General features: G+C 44.7%; 1 protein-coding gene and 1 long non-coding RNA gene across 9 annotated transcripts in view; one reads left to right on the top strand and one right to left on the bottom strand.

Moving 5' to 3' along the window:
* Nucleotides 1-17264, bottom strand: part of ADARB2 (adenosine deaminase RNA specific B2 (inactive)) — a 390457-nt gene that overhangs the window by 49967 nt on the left and 323226 nt on the right. For all 8 annotated transcript variants that reach the window (XM_081163583.1, XM_081163586.1, XM_081163584.1 and 5 more), the window contains one exon: nt 14635-14749. In XM_081163583.1, coding sequence (XP_081019709.1) covers nt 14635-14749 — 115 coding nt within the window. The remainder of the gene's footprint in view (nt 1-14634; nt 14750-17264) is intronic.
* Nucleotides 1-17264, top strand: part of LOC308569812 — a 116587-nt gene that overhangs the window by 62252 nt on the left and 37071 nt on the right. The window lies entirely within an intron of this gene.

Below are 17264 nucleotides of genomic sequence, written 5' to 3'. Positions count from 1 at the left end.
TAAATAAAAAGTAAGGGAGTTTTAGAGCTGCTCTTCTTTAGAAGTTGTACAGAAAACACAGGCCTTCCTTTTCGGCCAGGTCTCTGTTTTGTCTTCCACCGGCTGCTATTGAAGTGTTAGTTGTTTGCCCAGATAGAGGTGCATGCAGAATAAAATCTGCAGCTGGATCTCCCCCTGCTCTCAAGCTCTACCCTTCTACACTCAGTTTACTTGCCCTTTAATAAGCTCCATTGTTTGTTTGGTTATTTTAAATAACTTCAATTCCTGGCCTTTGTCCTAAGACCTTAGGCAGGTTACATCTGAACCCCCAAGTGTCCCTGTTTTCCAAGGACAGTTCCAGATTTACAGAAGCCGTCCCATTTTCTGATTTGATCCCAGAATGCCCTGCTTTTCCATAGGCAATCCCTATTTTCATCGGAGAAAAGTTGGAGGGTATGGTAAGGTAAAGGTAAAGGTACCCCTGCCCGAACGGGCCAGTCTTGACAGACTCTGGGGTTTGTGCGCCCATCTCACTCTATAGGCCGTGGGCCAGCGCTGTCCGGAGACACTTCTGGGTCACGTGGCCAGCATGACAAAGCTGCATCTGGCGAGCCAGCGCAGCACACGGAACGCCGTTTACCTTCCCGCTGGTAAGCGGTACCTATTTATCTACTTGCACCCAGGGGTGCTTTCGAACTGCTAGGTTGGCAGGCGCTGGGACCGGTAGGACATCCCTATTTTCATCTGAGAATTATTGGGGTATGGAGTTATGAGTAAGGGATGTGGGTGGCACTGTGGGTTAAACCACAGAGCCTAGGACTTGCCGATCAGAAGGTCGGTGGTTCAAATCCCCGCGACGGGGTGACCTCCCGTTGCTCGGTCCCAGCTCCTGCTAACGAAAGCACCTCAAAGTGCAAGTAGATAAATAGGTACTGCTCCGGCGGGAAGGTAAACGGCGTTTCCATGTGCTGCTCTGGTTCGCCAGAAGCGGCTTAGTCATGCTGGCCACATGACCCGGAAGCTGTACGCCGGCTCCCTCGGCCAATAAAGCGAGATGAGCGCCGCAACCCCAGAGTCGGTCACGACTGGACCTAATGGTCAGGGGTTCCTTTACCTTTACTCTTATGGAGTTATGAGGCCTACAAACCAAGGAGATAAGCAACTATTCAACCTTTAGAAGACATCTGAAGGCAGACCTGTACAGTAATACTTTCGTGAACGTCTGCCTTGTCTAGCATCCATTCCAGCAAACATCTGCGGCAAACCTGGAAGTACTGAAATGTGTTACTTTTGGGTTTGCCACTTGCGCATGCGCAGAAGCGCAAACCTCCACGCTCGTGCACAGCTGCAGCGCTTTGCCCTGCATTCTTTTCAGCCAGCGGCTGTGGCTCCAGAACGGATTCTGGCCGCAAAACGAGGTACGACTGTATAAGGAAGGTTTTTTAAATGTTTAATGTTTTATTATGTTTTTTTATGTGTGCTGGAATCCACCTTGAGTGTTTGAAGCAAGCCAGTCAGATTGGCGGGGTGTAAATAATAAAATTATTATAAATATTATTATGGAACAGGACATCCCTATTTTCATCAGATAAATGTTGGAGGGTATGTTACAACAGTAAATATATGAGTGATCTGGAGAAAGGGAAAGAAAGAAGCATCAAGGGGAGAGGACCAGTGGAGCAAATTTATCCTGTCCTCTACTGAGTCTTGGCAACCCAGATGGTTATTGGCTCATTATATATAATGTGGGGCCTGACGCCACCTTTCATATCTGCACTGAAACCACGGGCCATTAGACCACGAACCACAGCATTAATGAGTGACGGCAGTGATTAACAACAGCTCATCGTCAGCATACTTTTGAAGGAATCGTGCATAACGGAAAATGCTCGTAGCAATAGGACATAAATTCAGAAGCACATCTGCAAGGAAACTAGTGTTTCCATCTGTAGAGAGATAAAAGCATTCTTCCTCCTAGCGTAAAACATTATCCTTTCTTTTATTTATTTGGAAACCTAGCTAGTTCTGATTCCTTAAGGTGGGGGGAGCGAGTTCAGCCGTCGGTTATAAATCAAGCTATGAGAAACATTAACCAAACAGCTAAATCATTCCAAGTAACAGACTGTAGTGGTGACCTCCAAAAACTAGCTCAGGCCAAGATGATCTTAAAAGAGGATCAGGCTGTAGCATTCTCCGAATAAAAGGAATTCCACGGTTGCAGGGCAGGCACTAAGAATGTCACACTTTATGTGTCTGTCCCAATATGAAGCATATTGCCATATTTATTCATTAGATTTATGTCTTGCTTTTTCAGATGGTTTGCAGCATTTTACAGTTTTTCTTTTAACCTCCCGTGTTCCTCATCATGGGGCTCATGCCTCCAAGCCCTCACCAACTCTTATAACTCGATCCCTCCACTACCATTTTTATTGATCCGTAGAATCGTAGAATTGTAGCGTTGGAAGGGACTTTGAGAGTCATCCAGTCCGACCCGCTGCAATGCAGGGATCTCAAATAAGCATCCATGGCAGATGACCATCCAACCTCTGCTTAAAAACCTCCAAGGAAGGAGAGTCCACCACTTTCCAAGAGAGTCTGTTCCACTGAACAGTTCTTACTGCCAATTTAGTCAGAATCTCCATTCTTGTAACTTGAATCCACTGGTTCTGGTCCTACCCTCCAGAGCAGGAGGAAACAAACTTGCTCTCTCTTCCATGTGACTGCCCTTGAGATATTTGAAGAAGGAGAAGAGGAGTTTGGACTTGATATTCCGCCTCTCACTCTCCTTAAGGAGTCTCAAAGCAGCTAACAATCTCCTTTTCCCTTCCTCCCCCACAACGAACACTCTGTGAGGTGAGTGAGGCTGAGAGGCTTCAGAGAAGTGTGACTAGCCCAAGGTCAACCAGCAGCTGCATGTGGAGGAGCGGGGAAAGCGAACCCGGTTCACCAGATTACGAGTATCTCCTCTCCATCTCCTCTTGCCCAACTCCCTCAACCACTCCTCATAAAGCTTGGTTTCCTTGATCATTTTGGTCACCCTCCTCTGCATACTTTTTGTAATCCATTAGATAAAATCCATTATCCTCATAATCAGAATCTGAAACCAGGGTTTCAGGTAGATTTGTAGGCTCTGGGTGTGAAGGAATCTGGGCAATGTTAACCACGTAAGAGTTTATTTTTGGTAGTGCATCACTCATATATGATTGCTTCTGTATCTACGTGTGGTAGAGGTCTGTGGCTACTCTCAATCCCAGGTCCCTGATAGAATCATCTGCTTGCTACATGTGCACATGGCAGTTATTGGTATACACTTAAAATGTTTCACATGGAAAGACACATGATCCAAGACGCATGATCCAACATGATCCAAACTGTTGATTTGTAAATAGCAGAAACATTCAGAGTTGGTTTTTAGTGTAATAACAATTGTTTTTTTTTGTTTTTCCCCCTGGCCAACCAAATGAAGAATGCTACAGTCACTCTAAGTAATTAAATAACCATTAAAAAGAATTAATCATAACACACATGCACACACACTTGCAGTTTACTGTTTTTATCCTGCTTTAACCCAATTTTTGCAAAGCCTTATTATAAGACTCACTGACCCTAGAATCACACAATTTAAAATAAATCGGGAGAACTGAACTTCATCCTTTGTTATAACCTTGACACCTGATACATCTGTCTGACAAAGTCTTCTGAATATATTTCTTTCCCCTTCAAATCACTGCATGAAATAAAGCCTTACACCTTCTGGGGATGATGGGGGGGAGTGGGGAAAGACTGGATGAAATTAGATATAAAGGGTGAACAATTTATAAATGGAGGGTTTTAATATTGGGCTAAACCCTTATAATAGTTTTCAATTTGAAAAGGAAATGAAGCAAGGTAATAGGGGAGAATAAGGAGGAAGAGTTGCTTTGTCAGCCATGTGCTGGTGAAGGGGTAATTTAAAGTGGGGAGAAGGGACATAAAAACCCAGTTTGCATGTAATGCTAAGCCAAACCATGACATATCACTGACGCTGGAGTGCCAGGCGCAAATTAATGTCTGGGAGTGAGCAAAATACAGTTGAGGAACAGAGTTCCTCTAGCTCAGGGGTCAGCAACCTTTTTCAGCAGGGGGTCGGTCCACTGTCCCTCAGACCTTGTGGGGAGGCTGGACTATATTTTGGAAAAAAATATATGAACTAATTCCTATGCCCCACAAATAACCCAGAGATGCATTTTAAATAAAAGGACACATTCTACTCATGTAAAAACACGCTGATTCCTGGGCCGTCTGTGGGCCGGATTTAGAAGGCGATTGGGCCGGATCCGGCCCCCGGGCCTCAGTTTGCCTACCCACGCTCTAGCTCATGCTCAGTCCAGAAATTTGTTTTCAGTACCAGAAGTGAGTTTCCTGTCTCATGAAAATCCCCTCCTGGTTTCCACCTCAAGATTTCTTCATCTCAGCCACTTAATTTAGAAGGTGAAGATTTAGAAGGAGGCTGTTTTGTTGTGGTCATGGTGGTTAAACGACTGGGAGTCAGAAATCTTGGTGGTCTACTCAGTACTTTTTTGGGGTGGGGGTTACGCAGGGGTACGCATACCTCTAAACATTTTGTGAATCTAAGTTTGGCCTCATTGAGGGGCAGTATTTCAAGATGTGTAGGAAAATGATAGTACCTCTAAACATTTGTTTTTAGAAAAAAAGCACTGGATCTACGGCAAATCACCCAGAGATCTATCAGTAGATCCCAATCTACCTTCTTCCCACTCTGGGGTCAAGTTAAATTGCGGGACGGACGGACGGAGAAGTAAGAGGGGACCTTCCAGAAGATAAATAAACTAAAAGAGGCAAGGTCTTACCGGGATCATTTAGATTCCTGATAACTTAGATATACAACTGGAAGCAAAACCCCAGCATCTAAGACACCTGTGTCTTTGCCAGCACTGCTATCTGGGATTTTAAAACTCAGGAGTGGCTCACCTGTGGCTCTCTATATGTTGTTGGACTACAACTCCCATCATCCCATTGGTCATGCTGGCTGGCTAGGGCTGATGGGAGCTAAACATATGGGGGACCACATATAACTGGAATACTGATAGTAGGATGCATAAAAAGTATGTTCTTGATAACGGTCAGTTATGGACTTTCCCCTTATTGTTTTGGGGGGCAGTTATGGTCTCAAATATGTGGAGTGGCTAATCAGGCTGGGCTCTAAGCCCCAGCTTTCAAGGAACCATTTCCCATACGATGACAACTGGTTGTTAAAGCAATCCTAAGATCTGCTGAAGCTGAAAATCACTTTGAGGGTTAAGTTCCTTTTTCTTTAGGCATTTGGCCTCAACTGAACCCTTCCCTAAAACCCTAATCGGTCTCTAATACGCTAGCGAATAGTTTTGTAAATTGCAAATGTTTTCCGTTACTTGTAACACAGCTTTGCAAATAGACTCTTATCAGCAATGCAAATGATTTCAGCCTTGTAAATAACCCATTATCAGCAATGCAAATGTTATCAGTCCCATGTAACCTAATTTGCTCTCTCTCTGAAAGATGAAATTTTGCTACCTGCTTGTTCTGCCTGATTGAGAGATCCATGAAACAAGGAAGCTCATGTGCCCCGGGAAAAATATATAAATAAATGTATGTATGCAACGAACTACAGTACACCTTCATTAAACCAAATATTTTTGTTGGACCTTTCTGCTAGGGTGGGTAAGAGAACTCCCAGTTTCTTCTCTGGAAGGGATGAGGCTTTGGGACAAATTGACAGAAATCTGAAATGGCAGAATTAAGTTAGCCACCCAATCCTATTTGTGTCTCCATGTGACAGCCCTTTAGATATTTGAAGATGGCTACCATATGAAGATGGCTAGCATGGGGACTGACGTGAGCTGTAGTTACCAAAACATCTGCAGGGCATCAGGTTGGGGAAGACAGATCTGTTTCCCCTCATTTCCCCCTTCCTCCAATGGTGATGACTGACGTGAACAAGTTGTTCGGTAAAAAGAGAGAGCTGGAAATAATGATAGATTAAAGTCATCCTTGTGAATTATTCATGAGGTACAATTTCATGTAATTTTCAGTGCTGGTTCATATCTAGCTGGTAGGCAATAATTTGCTATTCTTTTTTGTTTGTTTTCCATTTAACAAATCAATCAAACGTGTGAGTGTGTGTTTTCTAATCACGCTGAACTTCCAGCCCCACTCTTGATTATTTTATTCATTTTATTGTTTCTGGAATAGAGCTCAACTGAACTTTTCTCAAAGCCAAGGTAGTCTCATTCCAGGCTATATCTGTGCCGTCCTTTCCCATAGTGACTTTATGGTGTTCATTAGACCATCCTCTGCCAAGGATATTGAAAAAAGAGAAAGGGATGTTCTATTGGGGTATGCAGGAGAAAATGGACCTCTCCCAGTTCATGTTATTGGCAAACATCACTTTCTACATCAGCATGCTTAGAATGGCAGTCTAAGGCCCCACCGCCCCAACCACTATGAAACCCGTCCATAATGCCATTACCCTTTGGTAAAGATAAAGGGACCCCTGACCATTAGGTCCAGTCGTGGCCAACTCTGGGGTTGCGGTGCTCATCTCGCTTTAGTGGCCGAGGGAGCTGGCGTACAGCTTCCGGATCATGTGGCCAGCATGACTAAGCCGCTTCTGGCAAACCAGAGCAGCACATTTACCTTCCCGCCGGAGCAGTACCTATTTATCTACTTGCACTTTGATGTGCTTTCGAACTGCTAGGTTGGCAGGAGCAGGAACCGAGCAACGGGAGCTCACCCTGTCACAGGGATTCGAACCGCCGACCTTCTTATTGGCAAGTCCTAGGCTCTGTGGTTTAACCCACAGTGCCACCCATGTCCATTATGCTTATTTCCATGGCACTCTCTTTGAAGTGAACCCAAACCATCACATCCCACTTCTGTCGGCATTTTACATTGCCACCAACTCATCTGCCCAGAACTCCAGGAACCTGTCTTTTAAAATTGCAGTTGCCGCCCTAGATTCCACTAAATCAACATCCATCTTAAGAAAGTCACTATTTTGCATTAGGTGACATTCCACCAGGCATTCCAAGCTTTCTTTCGTGATGGGCTTTTCCATAGCAACCGCATATCCTCTGCTGAGGATATGAAAAAAGAGAGAAAGGCCTGCTGCTTTGGGCGGTGTGTGCAGAAAAAAACTTGCAGATGGAAGATCCCTGTGAAGTTTGATAGCCAGCCCTCCCTCTTCTCCCTCCAGCTGCATCCTGGGGAGGAGTTGAGCAGGTGACAGGAAGAGGTAGGCACCGGCAGCTCAGCTGCTTCCTGGAGTATGCCAGTGCTGGTTATGGCTTGTGCCATCCATGCAGGGTAGCGGCAAGGGCAGGAAGTGTGAGTGGAGAGTGGAATTGCCAGAGTGGCATGGAGGCAGCAGCGTGGGGGAATTGAAAAGGATGTTCAAAATATCTTTTGTAAAAAACAACAACCCCAGAAGCTTTTCCTTTGGGAATTATAGGGACAGAACTACCTAAAAATTTATTCATGCATGCTACTACAGCAGCAAGAATCCTACTTGCCCCAAAGTGGAAAGAAGCAGAAGTCCCAGCAAATGAAGAATGAATACAAAAACTTCTGGAATATGCAGAAATGGCAAAACTTACTGGAAGAATAAGAAACCTAGATAACAAACTTTTATAAAAGAATGGAAATGGTTTGTTGAATATTTACAGATAAATTGCAAACAGATAAAAGCTTTGGCAAGATTTTTGGAATAACCTGCAGTTTCATAAGAGTATATATTTCAAGTAGATAATTAAATGAATTTGAATACGCGGAGGATATTAAAAAATAAGGGACTGCAGAAAGAGGGGGAAGGAAGTCAAACTTTGAAATGTTAAATTGATTATAGAATGAATGAAATGTATAAACTTGAAAAGTACAAATAAAAACAACAACAAAAAAGCAATGTGGGGATTCCCTGAGGGGCTTCTTGCCCTGGAAGCAGAGCCTAAGACAAGGCCTGATCCTGAGGCCTAGAGATCCTAATGAACCTCACAGAGAGTGGGCTCATAGGGAGAAAATGACTCTCTCTCTCAGGCAAATTTGCTCTTATGTTGGATCAGCTCTCTTCACGTCAGTGGGGAGTTCAAAAATAGCAGTGCACCACATTTTACATCCCTGTTCACGCAAGAATAGCCACCTTATGTCATCCCTAATTAGAATTCTCTTGCTCAGGATCGCCACGAATCCGATGTTGACAGAACGGGGCATAAATCAGAGTGGCAACAGAACTGATTAAATGTTTGCAAGCAGAGAATGGCTCCACGGGAGAGATTAAAATAATCAAATATGTATAACCGCACTAATTGATGCACTAAGGTAAGAGGAAAATGGCCTGGAAGCTCGCAAAAGGTATAAACCCAGAGAAGGTTTTGCGTGAAGCGGGGAAAGAAAGCAACTGTTGTATTATAATGAACATGGCTTCAGCACAATCAAAGGCAAGAAAATCAAGGAGGAGAGGGGATTATTATCAACAACAAAGGCTACTTAGAGTGGAGGAGGGCTCCCCAAGGAGGAGCCAAAAGACCCGCTGCTAAGTGGTACATTTAAATCTCAAATTGGGAAAGAAAGGCACTCAAGGGTGTAGTACGGGGAGCAATCCAGCACTTGCGGAGGCATGGATGTGATGACTTAGCAGTCTTTTCCGCTTCTGGTTTCTATGGCCCATTTCATTTACTACCCTGTCCCCTCTGTGAACAGAGAAGAAGGAAAACTGCTGGCCTGGCGGAGAGTTCGCTGATTTAGCAGAATCATATGCACCTCTGCCCATGCTTCTGAGGTGTTGCATCTGCCTCCATCAGTGTGCTGCAGTGGGGCACAGGAAGCTGTGATTATATTCTCCACCTGTGCCATACATTTAAAGCAGTATCATATACCACCCTCAACAGTTGTGTCTTCCTCCAGAGAATCTGGGAGCTGTAGTCTGTGAAGGCTGCTGAGAGTTGCTCAGAGAACTTTATCCCCCTTCCCTCAAAGAGGGACTGACTGTTGAAGCACTCTGGGAAATCATCCCTCTGTGAAGGGTCTCCTGATCATCTCTTCATTCATGGACATAGGTTAGGGTCAACATCAGGCCCCTGCTAATGCTAACCAAGCCCCTGCCCCTGTTCCACACACCCCAACATGGCAGACCAAGCTGCACTAAGTGGATGGGTTTCCCACCAAGCCTCTGAATAAGCTTAATTCTGGGGCACTGTGGAAAATTCAAAGTTTGGCTGACTGCTTGCAGCACTACTACCACAGCCAGAGGAGCCTCCCAGGGCCAGCTGGCAGAGGATGGGATCTACTAGAGGATCCTTTGCCCAGGGCCACCTGGAGCAAGCCCTGACCCCAGTTATCTGCATGCAGAGTGTTCCACACAGATCACTTGAAATTGGGCAGGCAGCAGCTCTGCTGAGCTTTTGGTGACTCCTGAAGTTGGCTTTATTCACCCACCCAGCCTTTTGTGGGTGACTGATGCCAAACCCTGGGAGGTTATTGTCACAAAGCTACTGTGGCTATTGGTGCATTATACTTATTTATTGCTGTTAAGTATTGAAGTTCTCACGCTGGCCACCAGGCGTATTGTGTATATAGTTTTCATTCAGGTCCATATCAGTTAATTTAGGCGGGAAACCCTGGGTTGTTGTTGTTACAATGTTGACAGCCGGCTGCCTATAAAAGCAGGCCGGCTGAGCTGTTCAGTTCAGTTCAGTTCCAGCTTACTTCCAGAACTACTTGGAGAAATCTCTGTGTCATCTGCTTTGTCAACCCACTACTTAATAATTGCCATGTGCTTTCACTCATTTTGTTTTAATGCACTGCTTTATGAAGTTGTGTTTTAGTGATGTACACCACCTTGGGATTTGTATGAAGGATGGCGTAACAAAATGTTAAGCAAGCAAACAAACAAAAACACAGCACCTTTGACCCTCCAATTCAATAGTGGCACTGCACTGGATAGGTAGTCTACACATATGTTATGTTAGGGCAGGCAAATCACAGTATGGTAAACAAGGATGCAGAGAGGCACAATCTCAAGGCTTCATTGTGAGAGCTTCTACCTTCCTTCTATGGATCTTGAGGGTCTTCAGAGCCCCAGGGGCTTCTCTTGCCTTCAGGAAGCACCTGGTCAGCTCTTCAGTTGACTTCAGTTGGCTTCAGTTGTCCCATCCTCAGAGCCCTTCTGAGATCTGTTTCTTTAAGCAGTTTTGCTTCCCCATTAAGCCCTCTGTCATCGGACCTCATTTCCTCCTCCTCAGTTCCGTTTGCAATGGCTTGGTCTCTCCTGCTCACATTTCACTGGACCCCAGAGTGGGCCCCCCTCCCTCGTGAGGAGAGGTGCAAAGACCTTCCCCCTGTAAGCAAGCACAGTGGTGGCTGATGCTGTTGCCTTTTTTCTCATCGACAGAGAGGAAGTCCCACACCATTTTGCGGTCATATGCCCTCCTCTGCTTTTTAAAACATGGCAGCTAATTTGTGTTACTCCACATCTTCTACAGCAGCCATTTTTGTGTGTGTGACAGATGCCCATAGCACTTTCCCAAAATTTCAAATGCGCCCGTTGGCCCCCAAAAGTTGGCTCCCCCTGCTGTAAAGTGTGTCTGATGTAACGCAGCCCCCCAGAACTTGTTTGTGGAGGAGTTTTGGAAAGCACGCATGCTTGGCTTTGCTGTTTTGACAATGCTTCCGACGGCATATTGGCTCCTTAAATCGCTGGCCTATTGTATCAGTCTGCTAATACATTTTACCAGGCAGTAAACTAAGGGCCAGGAATCAATTGCCCATCAATATTCTTGATTACCTTTAGGTGCCCTGCCTTCCGAATCTTAAAATGACTGGAAGGATCCATGGAGACAGATTGCCAACTTTTTACTTTTCTCCTGCTACCTCACTTAGCAATCATTAAGATCCATTTCATGAGATATGGGCGATAATTTGCCATCTTTTATCACAGCGTGAAATTGCTGTTTAGAGCCCCTTTTGTCCACTTCATCTTTATTTCATATGTAAGATAACTGAAAAGGCCTCCCTGCTTGCTTTTAAGATCAAAGTGATTGTCAGCTTCAGGAAAAAAAAGAGAGAGAAGAGAAAGAGAAAATTGAACTCAAAAAATCAATGTATATTGCTCTTCTGTGAGTTTCCTCGCCTCCTTCTCTGAAGAGGACCAAACTTCTTAGATTATGTATTTTGAAGAGAAAAGCAGACAAAGATGTCTCTATCTATATTTAAACTGTCAAGATGTATCAAGTTCAAATGGGAAAAATAGTGTTTAAATACCAGCCTTCCTCTTATTCACTGTAAGTGTGCAGAGGGCTTCCCCCCACTCTCTTTGAAGAAGGACTTTGAAAATAATAGATTAGCCTTAGAATGTGTGGCAGGGGCTCTTTATTATGTCCAGTAATTGCAGGTGGAAAGGAAATGTGCCATTACAAATCCAAAACATTTAAAAAGCCCTAGGTTAGGTCTCTAGCAAGACACTCCCAAATCAAAGGAATGCAAAACTTTTATATATATATATATATATATATATATATATATATATATATATATATCTGTCTTTCCTTTAGGTGCAGAACAGTGGCCTCTTCTCTCTTGCACTTGGGACAAGGTGAAAGATTCCTCCCATCTCGGAGTTCCCTAGGATGTATAGATGTTGCAGCTGCTTTTTGTCCCACTTGCAAGAGCCATGCCTGCCGAGTCCTTTGGCATGCATGGAAAACTTGGGAGAAGGCTGGGTTCTTCTTTCCCGTTGGAGATAAGTCTTGGAAAAAAGTCAGAAGGTCTCAGGAGGCTTCCCACCTTCTATAATGCTAGGAGAGTTGTGCAGCTTCTGACTTTCTTCAAAGAGAAAGTCTTCGGTTGGCTGCATCCGGTTTGGGCTGCTGAAGTGACACATGCAGGCCAGGATTCAAAGTGCGATGCACGTGAGTACCTTTTTCAGGTCCCCCTTCTCACCACAGATGCTGCACATCCTCAAAAGCAGCTCCTGAGGCTCATGGGATCATCTGGAGAGGAGTGCAGTGCAGCACAGGGGGACGCAGACAGGGTGGACCAGCCCATCTATGTGCAGGAACATGAATTCTGCTCACACAGGGTGCTGGTTTTCATGGGTGACCATCTTTGTGGAGGCCCAGATGTTGCCCAGAAAGTAACATGGTCCTTGCAAGAACAGATGTTGGTTATTTCGTGTCTGGGATCTTTATGAGCCCATGGGTCAGCTATCTGCCCTGAATATTTATGGCTTCTTTAATGAAGGGGTGGACGGAATTGACTCCAATGACCTTCATTCTGCCCTAGACTGAACAGTGGTTCACTTCTGCCTCATGATCTAGTCAGAGCCCATAGCAGTTAACATATTGCACAGCCTGAGTCTACAGTGCAGTGCCAGTTTGTTCCAGATAATTTAGCAAGCCCCCTCTGAATATGCATTGGATACCTCCTGCCTTCTCTGAAAAATCGTCTGTCAAGCTCGAAACATATGCATATGAGATAATGGTTTATATTTGATACACAATTTGCTGCCTTTGTACTTTTGCAAGCTGAAGTAAAAACTACGTAGGAGACAAAACACCTGGGATTGGATTAGAATCCAAAGTTTTGCCTGCAGAATTTAGAAGCGTCATGAATTTTCGAGCATCATGACAATACCACAACTATTTAAAAGATTTGGGGAAAAAACCACCCATAAATGTAAAATTTGTGAGATTAGACCTACAATGCATTTCTGCACTATAGCATGATTTCAGCTTCAGACATTCTTAGTTATCCAGAATGGAGTTACCCAAATAAATATACTTTTTAATCATTGGCAACTAGCATTTTTGTTTATCCACATCTCCCCCCCCCCCCCAACTCAGCCTGCAATAGGACATGGGTTGGTTCCGTTGTGTATTGGCATGTTGCTTTGGGAACAATTTTTTGACTGGAAAGTGGGGTACAAAATAATTAATTGAGGTAAGGTAGGATGGAATTATGCTTCCTATATAATTATAGTCTCTTCAATCATTTAATGAACCCCCTCACTCTGTTTTATGATTTATACATGTTTGAGTGCCAGGATTATCAGGAGCAGGGGCTTTTCTGTGATGGCCCCTAGCCCTCCCAGTACCCACATCTATGTTAACTTTTTATAAGCAAGCAAATGCTCCTTTATCTTGGGTATTTATTTTGAACTTGAAGGAGGCAAAGACAGTTTCTGTTGTTTATCTTTGCACTGCTCTTAAGGTGTTTGCAGTAATTTTGTTGACATAGTACATTGTGTATTTAAATGTATTTTGTATTGGGGCTCTTTGAGCTGAAAGGTGGGTTATAAGTTACGCTAATAATAATAATAAGAAGAAGAGTTTGGATTTGATATCCCGCCTTTCACTCCCCTTCAGGAGTCTCAAAGCGGCTAACATTCTCCTTTCCCTTCCTCTCCCACAACAAACACTCTGTGAGGTGAGTGGGGCTGAGAGACTTCAAAGAAGTGTGACTGGCCCAAGGTCACCCAGCAGCTGCATGTGGAGGAGCGGAGACTCGAACCTGGTTCCCCAGATAAATAGTAACAACTAACAATAGTACATAGCAGTAGATTCAGTGCTACCATTCTAAAATCATGTTGTATAGCAGAGAGGTCCAACTTTGCATACCCAAGTGGGCTGCAAGAGTACTTTCATGCGGAACCTGTGAACCACACATTGTCTTGTTACCCGCATGTGCTGGGGCTGAGGACGAGGCCAAAATCTGATGCCCCCCCAAGCCCTTGTACTCCCCGCCCAAAGCTAGCTAAGCGAGATGCTGGGTTTGGGGAAGGAGGCCCTAGGCTCTGACCAGGGTACTACAGCCCTCCCACCTCCTTCCCAAAGTTGGGAAAGTGCTAACTAGGCTTTGGGAAGGAGACAGAAGGACTCTAGGACCCTGTCAGAGCCTTGCGCCTCTTGCCCAAAGCCCAGCGCCTTGCTTACCGGGCTTTGGGAAAGCAACACAAGGGCTGTGGGAGGGACGCCAAATGTTGCCAAGGCCCACCCAAAAAGGCCTTGAGAGCCACATGCAGCCCGAGAGCTGCACTTTGGACCACTCTGCTGTGGAGAATTGAGGAAAGTTAATCATTAAGTTAATGTAAAGCAAAGTTAAGCTCAAGGTCACATTGCAATCAGGCAAAAACACCCGAGAAGGATGCAAAGGGAGAGGGCATGTGGTATGAAGAGAGCTCCAAGGGCCAGATTCAGAAGCTTGGAGGGCCACATTTGTCCTCTGGGCCTGAGGTCCCCCACCTCCACTCCTAGTGCTGCACAGCACAAAGTCTCAGAGCAACCATTACAATACAAGAAGTTTGAATCGCTGAATTCAAATACTATAAAGACCTCAAATACAATTGCAAAAACTACCTCCCGCCCCTAGTGGCCAGTGTAAACTGTGTTTCATCTTCCACTAGAATAATGGAATCATAGAGTTGTAGAGTTTGAAGGACCATGAGGACCACCTAGTCCAACTCCCTGCAATTCAGGAATCTTTTGCCCAACATGGGGATCAAACCCATGATCCTGAGATTGAGTCTCATGCTCTACCAACTGAGCAATCCCACAGGACCTAGAAAAATAATAATTCACAAACAAATTATAAGGTTGCAAACCAGCATGGAAGAAAGTTTACGCTTACCTCTGGTCATGACAATTCCTGCAAGGGATTTGTGACGTGCATAGATGGCAGCAAAATTATCTGTCACCTCTTGAAACTTCTGCGTAATCATTTGATAGAGGGAATCAGCGAATTCCTGAAAAGACACAAGCAGAAGCCAGTCTTTCACTCTGCTGGACTGGAGCAGTGGTCTGCAATTGTCAATAAAATAACATCTTTGCCACCTTTCTCCTTTAATCAAAATGGCTTTGTCATTGCCTATATCCAGGTCACAACAAGCACAATGGCACCACTTTAAACCTCAATGTGAAATTAATCTTATTGCTTCCACAGACACACACAAAACTTTTTCTACCAGTAGTTACAGCAACCGCCATTGGAGACTCGCATAGATGTTGCCTGGCTCGTTATTGGTAAGACTTCAGGCTTGTTAAGAATTACACTGCGTATTACTAGAAGCTCAAAATCTGCCAGCCAAACTAGAATGAAAGGTGCTTCTGAGCACCTTCTAAAGCAAGGAATATGTTTTCAGTACCACATCTCACAGCCCTTTCATGCAACAGTCCTCTCTGGCTTAGCTTCCTTAGTTTCCAACAGCCTAATTTAGGTGGGATGAGTGCAGAGAAAAGGAACGCCATGGTGTACCTGTTGCAGCAAAACTGGACGCCTTCATCTCTCTCCCCCCCCCCTGCAATAAAACATGGCTCTCCTGTATCAGTCTCTACAGCCACAGCAGGCGCTGTAACTCTCCAATGGTTTGACCCCTGAAGGTGCCCTCCTCCATTGTCTCCTTAGACAGACAGATTACAACAACAAATTTAGGTGGAGAAAGCTATTTTGTTGTTGATACTGCTAACTAACTGGGTATGAAGTAGGATTCCATTGAGGAGGAGGAGGAGGAGGAGGAAGAAGAAGAAGAGGAGGAGGAGTTTGGATTTGATATCCCGCTTTATCACTACCCGAAGGAGTCTCAAAGCAGCTAACATTCTCCTTTCCCTTCCTCCCCCACAACAAACACTCTGTGAGGTGAGTGGGGCTGAGAGACTTCAAAGAAGTGTGACTAGCCCAAGTTCAACCAGCAGCTGCATGTGGAGGAGCAGAGACGCGAACCCGGTTCCCCAGATTACGAATCTACCGCTCTTAACCACTACACCACACAGGCTCATCTTGTGGCTCTGATCCACCATGGAGCAGATGATCTGGACTCGATGCCATCTCCAGCCTTCTTGGATTGTGAGTAGGAACTATAAAGCGATCTGGAAGGAGGGAGGGAGAGGATCAGTTCTGGATGAGACCTGCAGTGAAAGGAAGCCAAGGGGCATTTTTCTACCTTCGGTTTTCCTTCTAGTTTTGCAGTAGCAGAACTAAAAGTTTGTTCCTTTCAATCCAGTCTTTGTGGATCATTTGTGAACTTGCAAATTCCTGCTCTGTACCCGAAACCTTTCTTTTGCTCAGCTAAGGTTCCACTGAGAGAAGACCTGCCTGGCCCAGGACCTGCCTGAAATTTGTTGGCGGAATGGGCTAAGCAAGAAAATGAGCCCCCCCCAATGAAACCCTGTAAGTAAACATTTCATGCTGCGAGAACACCTCTGCCTTCTGCTCAGACATAAAGGAGCAAAATCAGAACACGCTTCCACCCGAGTGCTTTGTCTCGAAAGATTTGTTCACATCCTGCTTGCCATATGGTTCTGGAGCAGCTATAATAATAAGTGCTCATTAATTATTAAGCTTTGCTGTAAATAAATACAGAAAAAGCTGTCTCGGTATAACAGTACATGGATCAAGCTGTCCCAGCACAGATGTAAGTCATGCGTGTGCTCTGCTGTTGACATCTTTCCTCGCTTCCCGCTCCGAGTCTTCCTTTTAAAGTGAATGTTATCATCGTGTCTCTGAGCACACACACGTTTCCCAGCACACACACACACACACACACACACACACACACAGCCTTTCAAAACATGTGGCCACAAACCTGAGACTGTAACTGAGTTTGATCAGCCCATCCTAGCCATCTAACGCGCCTCATTCATACATTGCATCATCATCATCATTATTGATGGTGGTGTAAAGGTGGGATACGCATTAAACGGATATGCAATTGATAACGGTGGGACTGAGGTTTAGAGACAGCGGTCTGATTTAGGCATAATGCTAAACCAGGCATAGGCAAACTCAGCCCTCCAGATGTTTTTGGGACTACAACTCCCATGATCCCTAGCTAACAGGACCAGTGGTCAGGTATGATGGGAGTTGTAGTCCCAAAACATCTGGAGGGCTGAGTTTGCCTATGCCTGTGCTAAACCGTCGTTATGTAAAGGAACCTGCCCAAGCCTTGCTTCATGCAACCCTCTCCTCAGCTAAGCCAAAAGGAGAGAATTAGAAACACACACTTCTTATTTTTAACTAAGTATACGTAGCTTAGCGTTATGCTTGAAGAATAAGCCCTGTGATCTGTATAGATGATGGCTTATTAAAACAAGCCAGGATCAAACTGTGGTGTCAGATCCTTGCTTGTTCTAACCACAGTTCCTCATGTCTGGATGTAAACTATGGATAGTTCAAAACAGGAAGTGTCCACTTTCCTCCTTGCAGCCGTGCAGGAAGTTTAGAGGAGTGGGAAGACTCCAAAACTTGAGCAGGATTTTTCATGC

Source organism: Podarcis bocagei, assembly GCF_964188305.1.
Source record: "Podarcis bocagei genome assembly, chromosome: 12".
NCBI classification, from domain to species: domain Eukaryota; kingdom Metazoa; phylum Chordata; class Lepidosauria; order Squamata; family Lacertidae; genus Podarcis; species Podarcis bocagei.
Note: the sequence above shows the minus strand (reverse complement) of the source record. Positions and strands in the feature narration are given on the sequence as shown.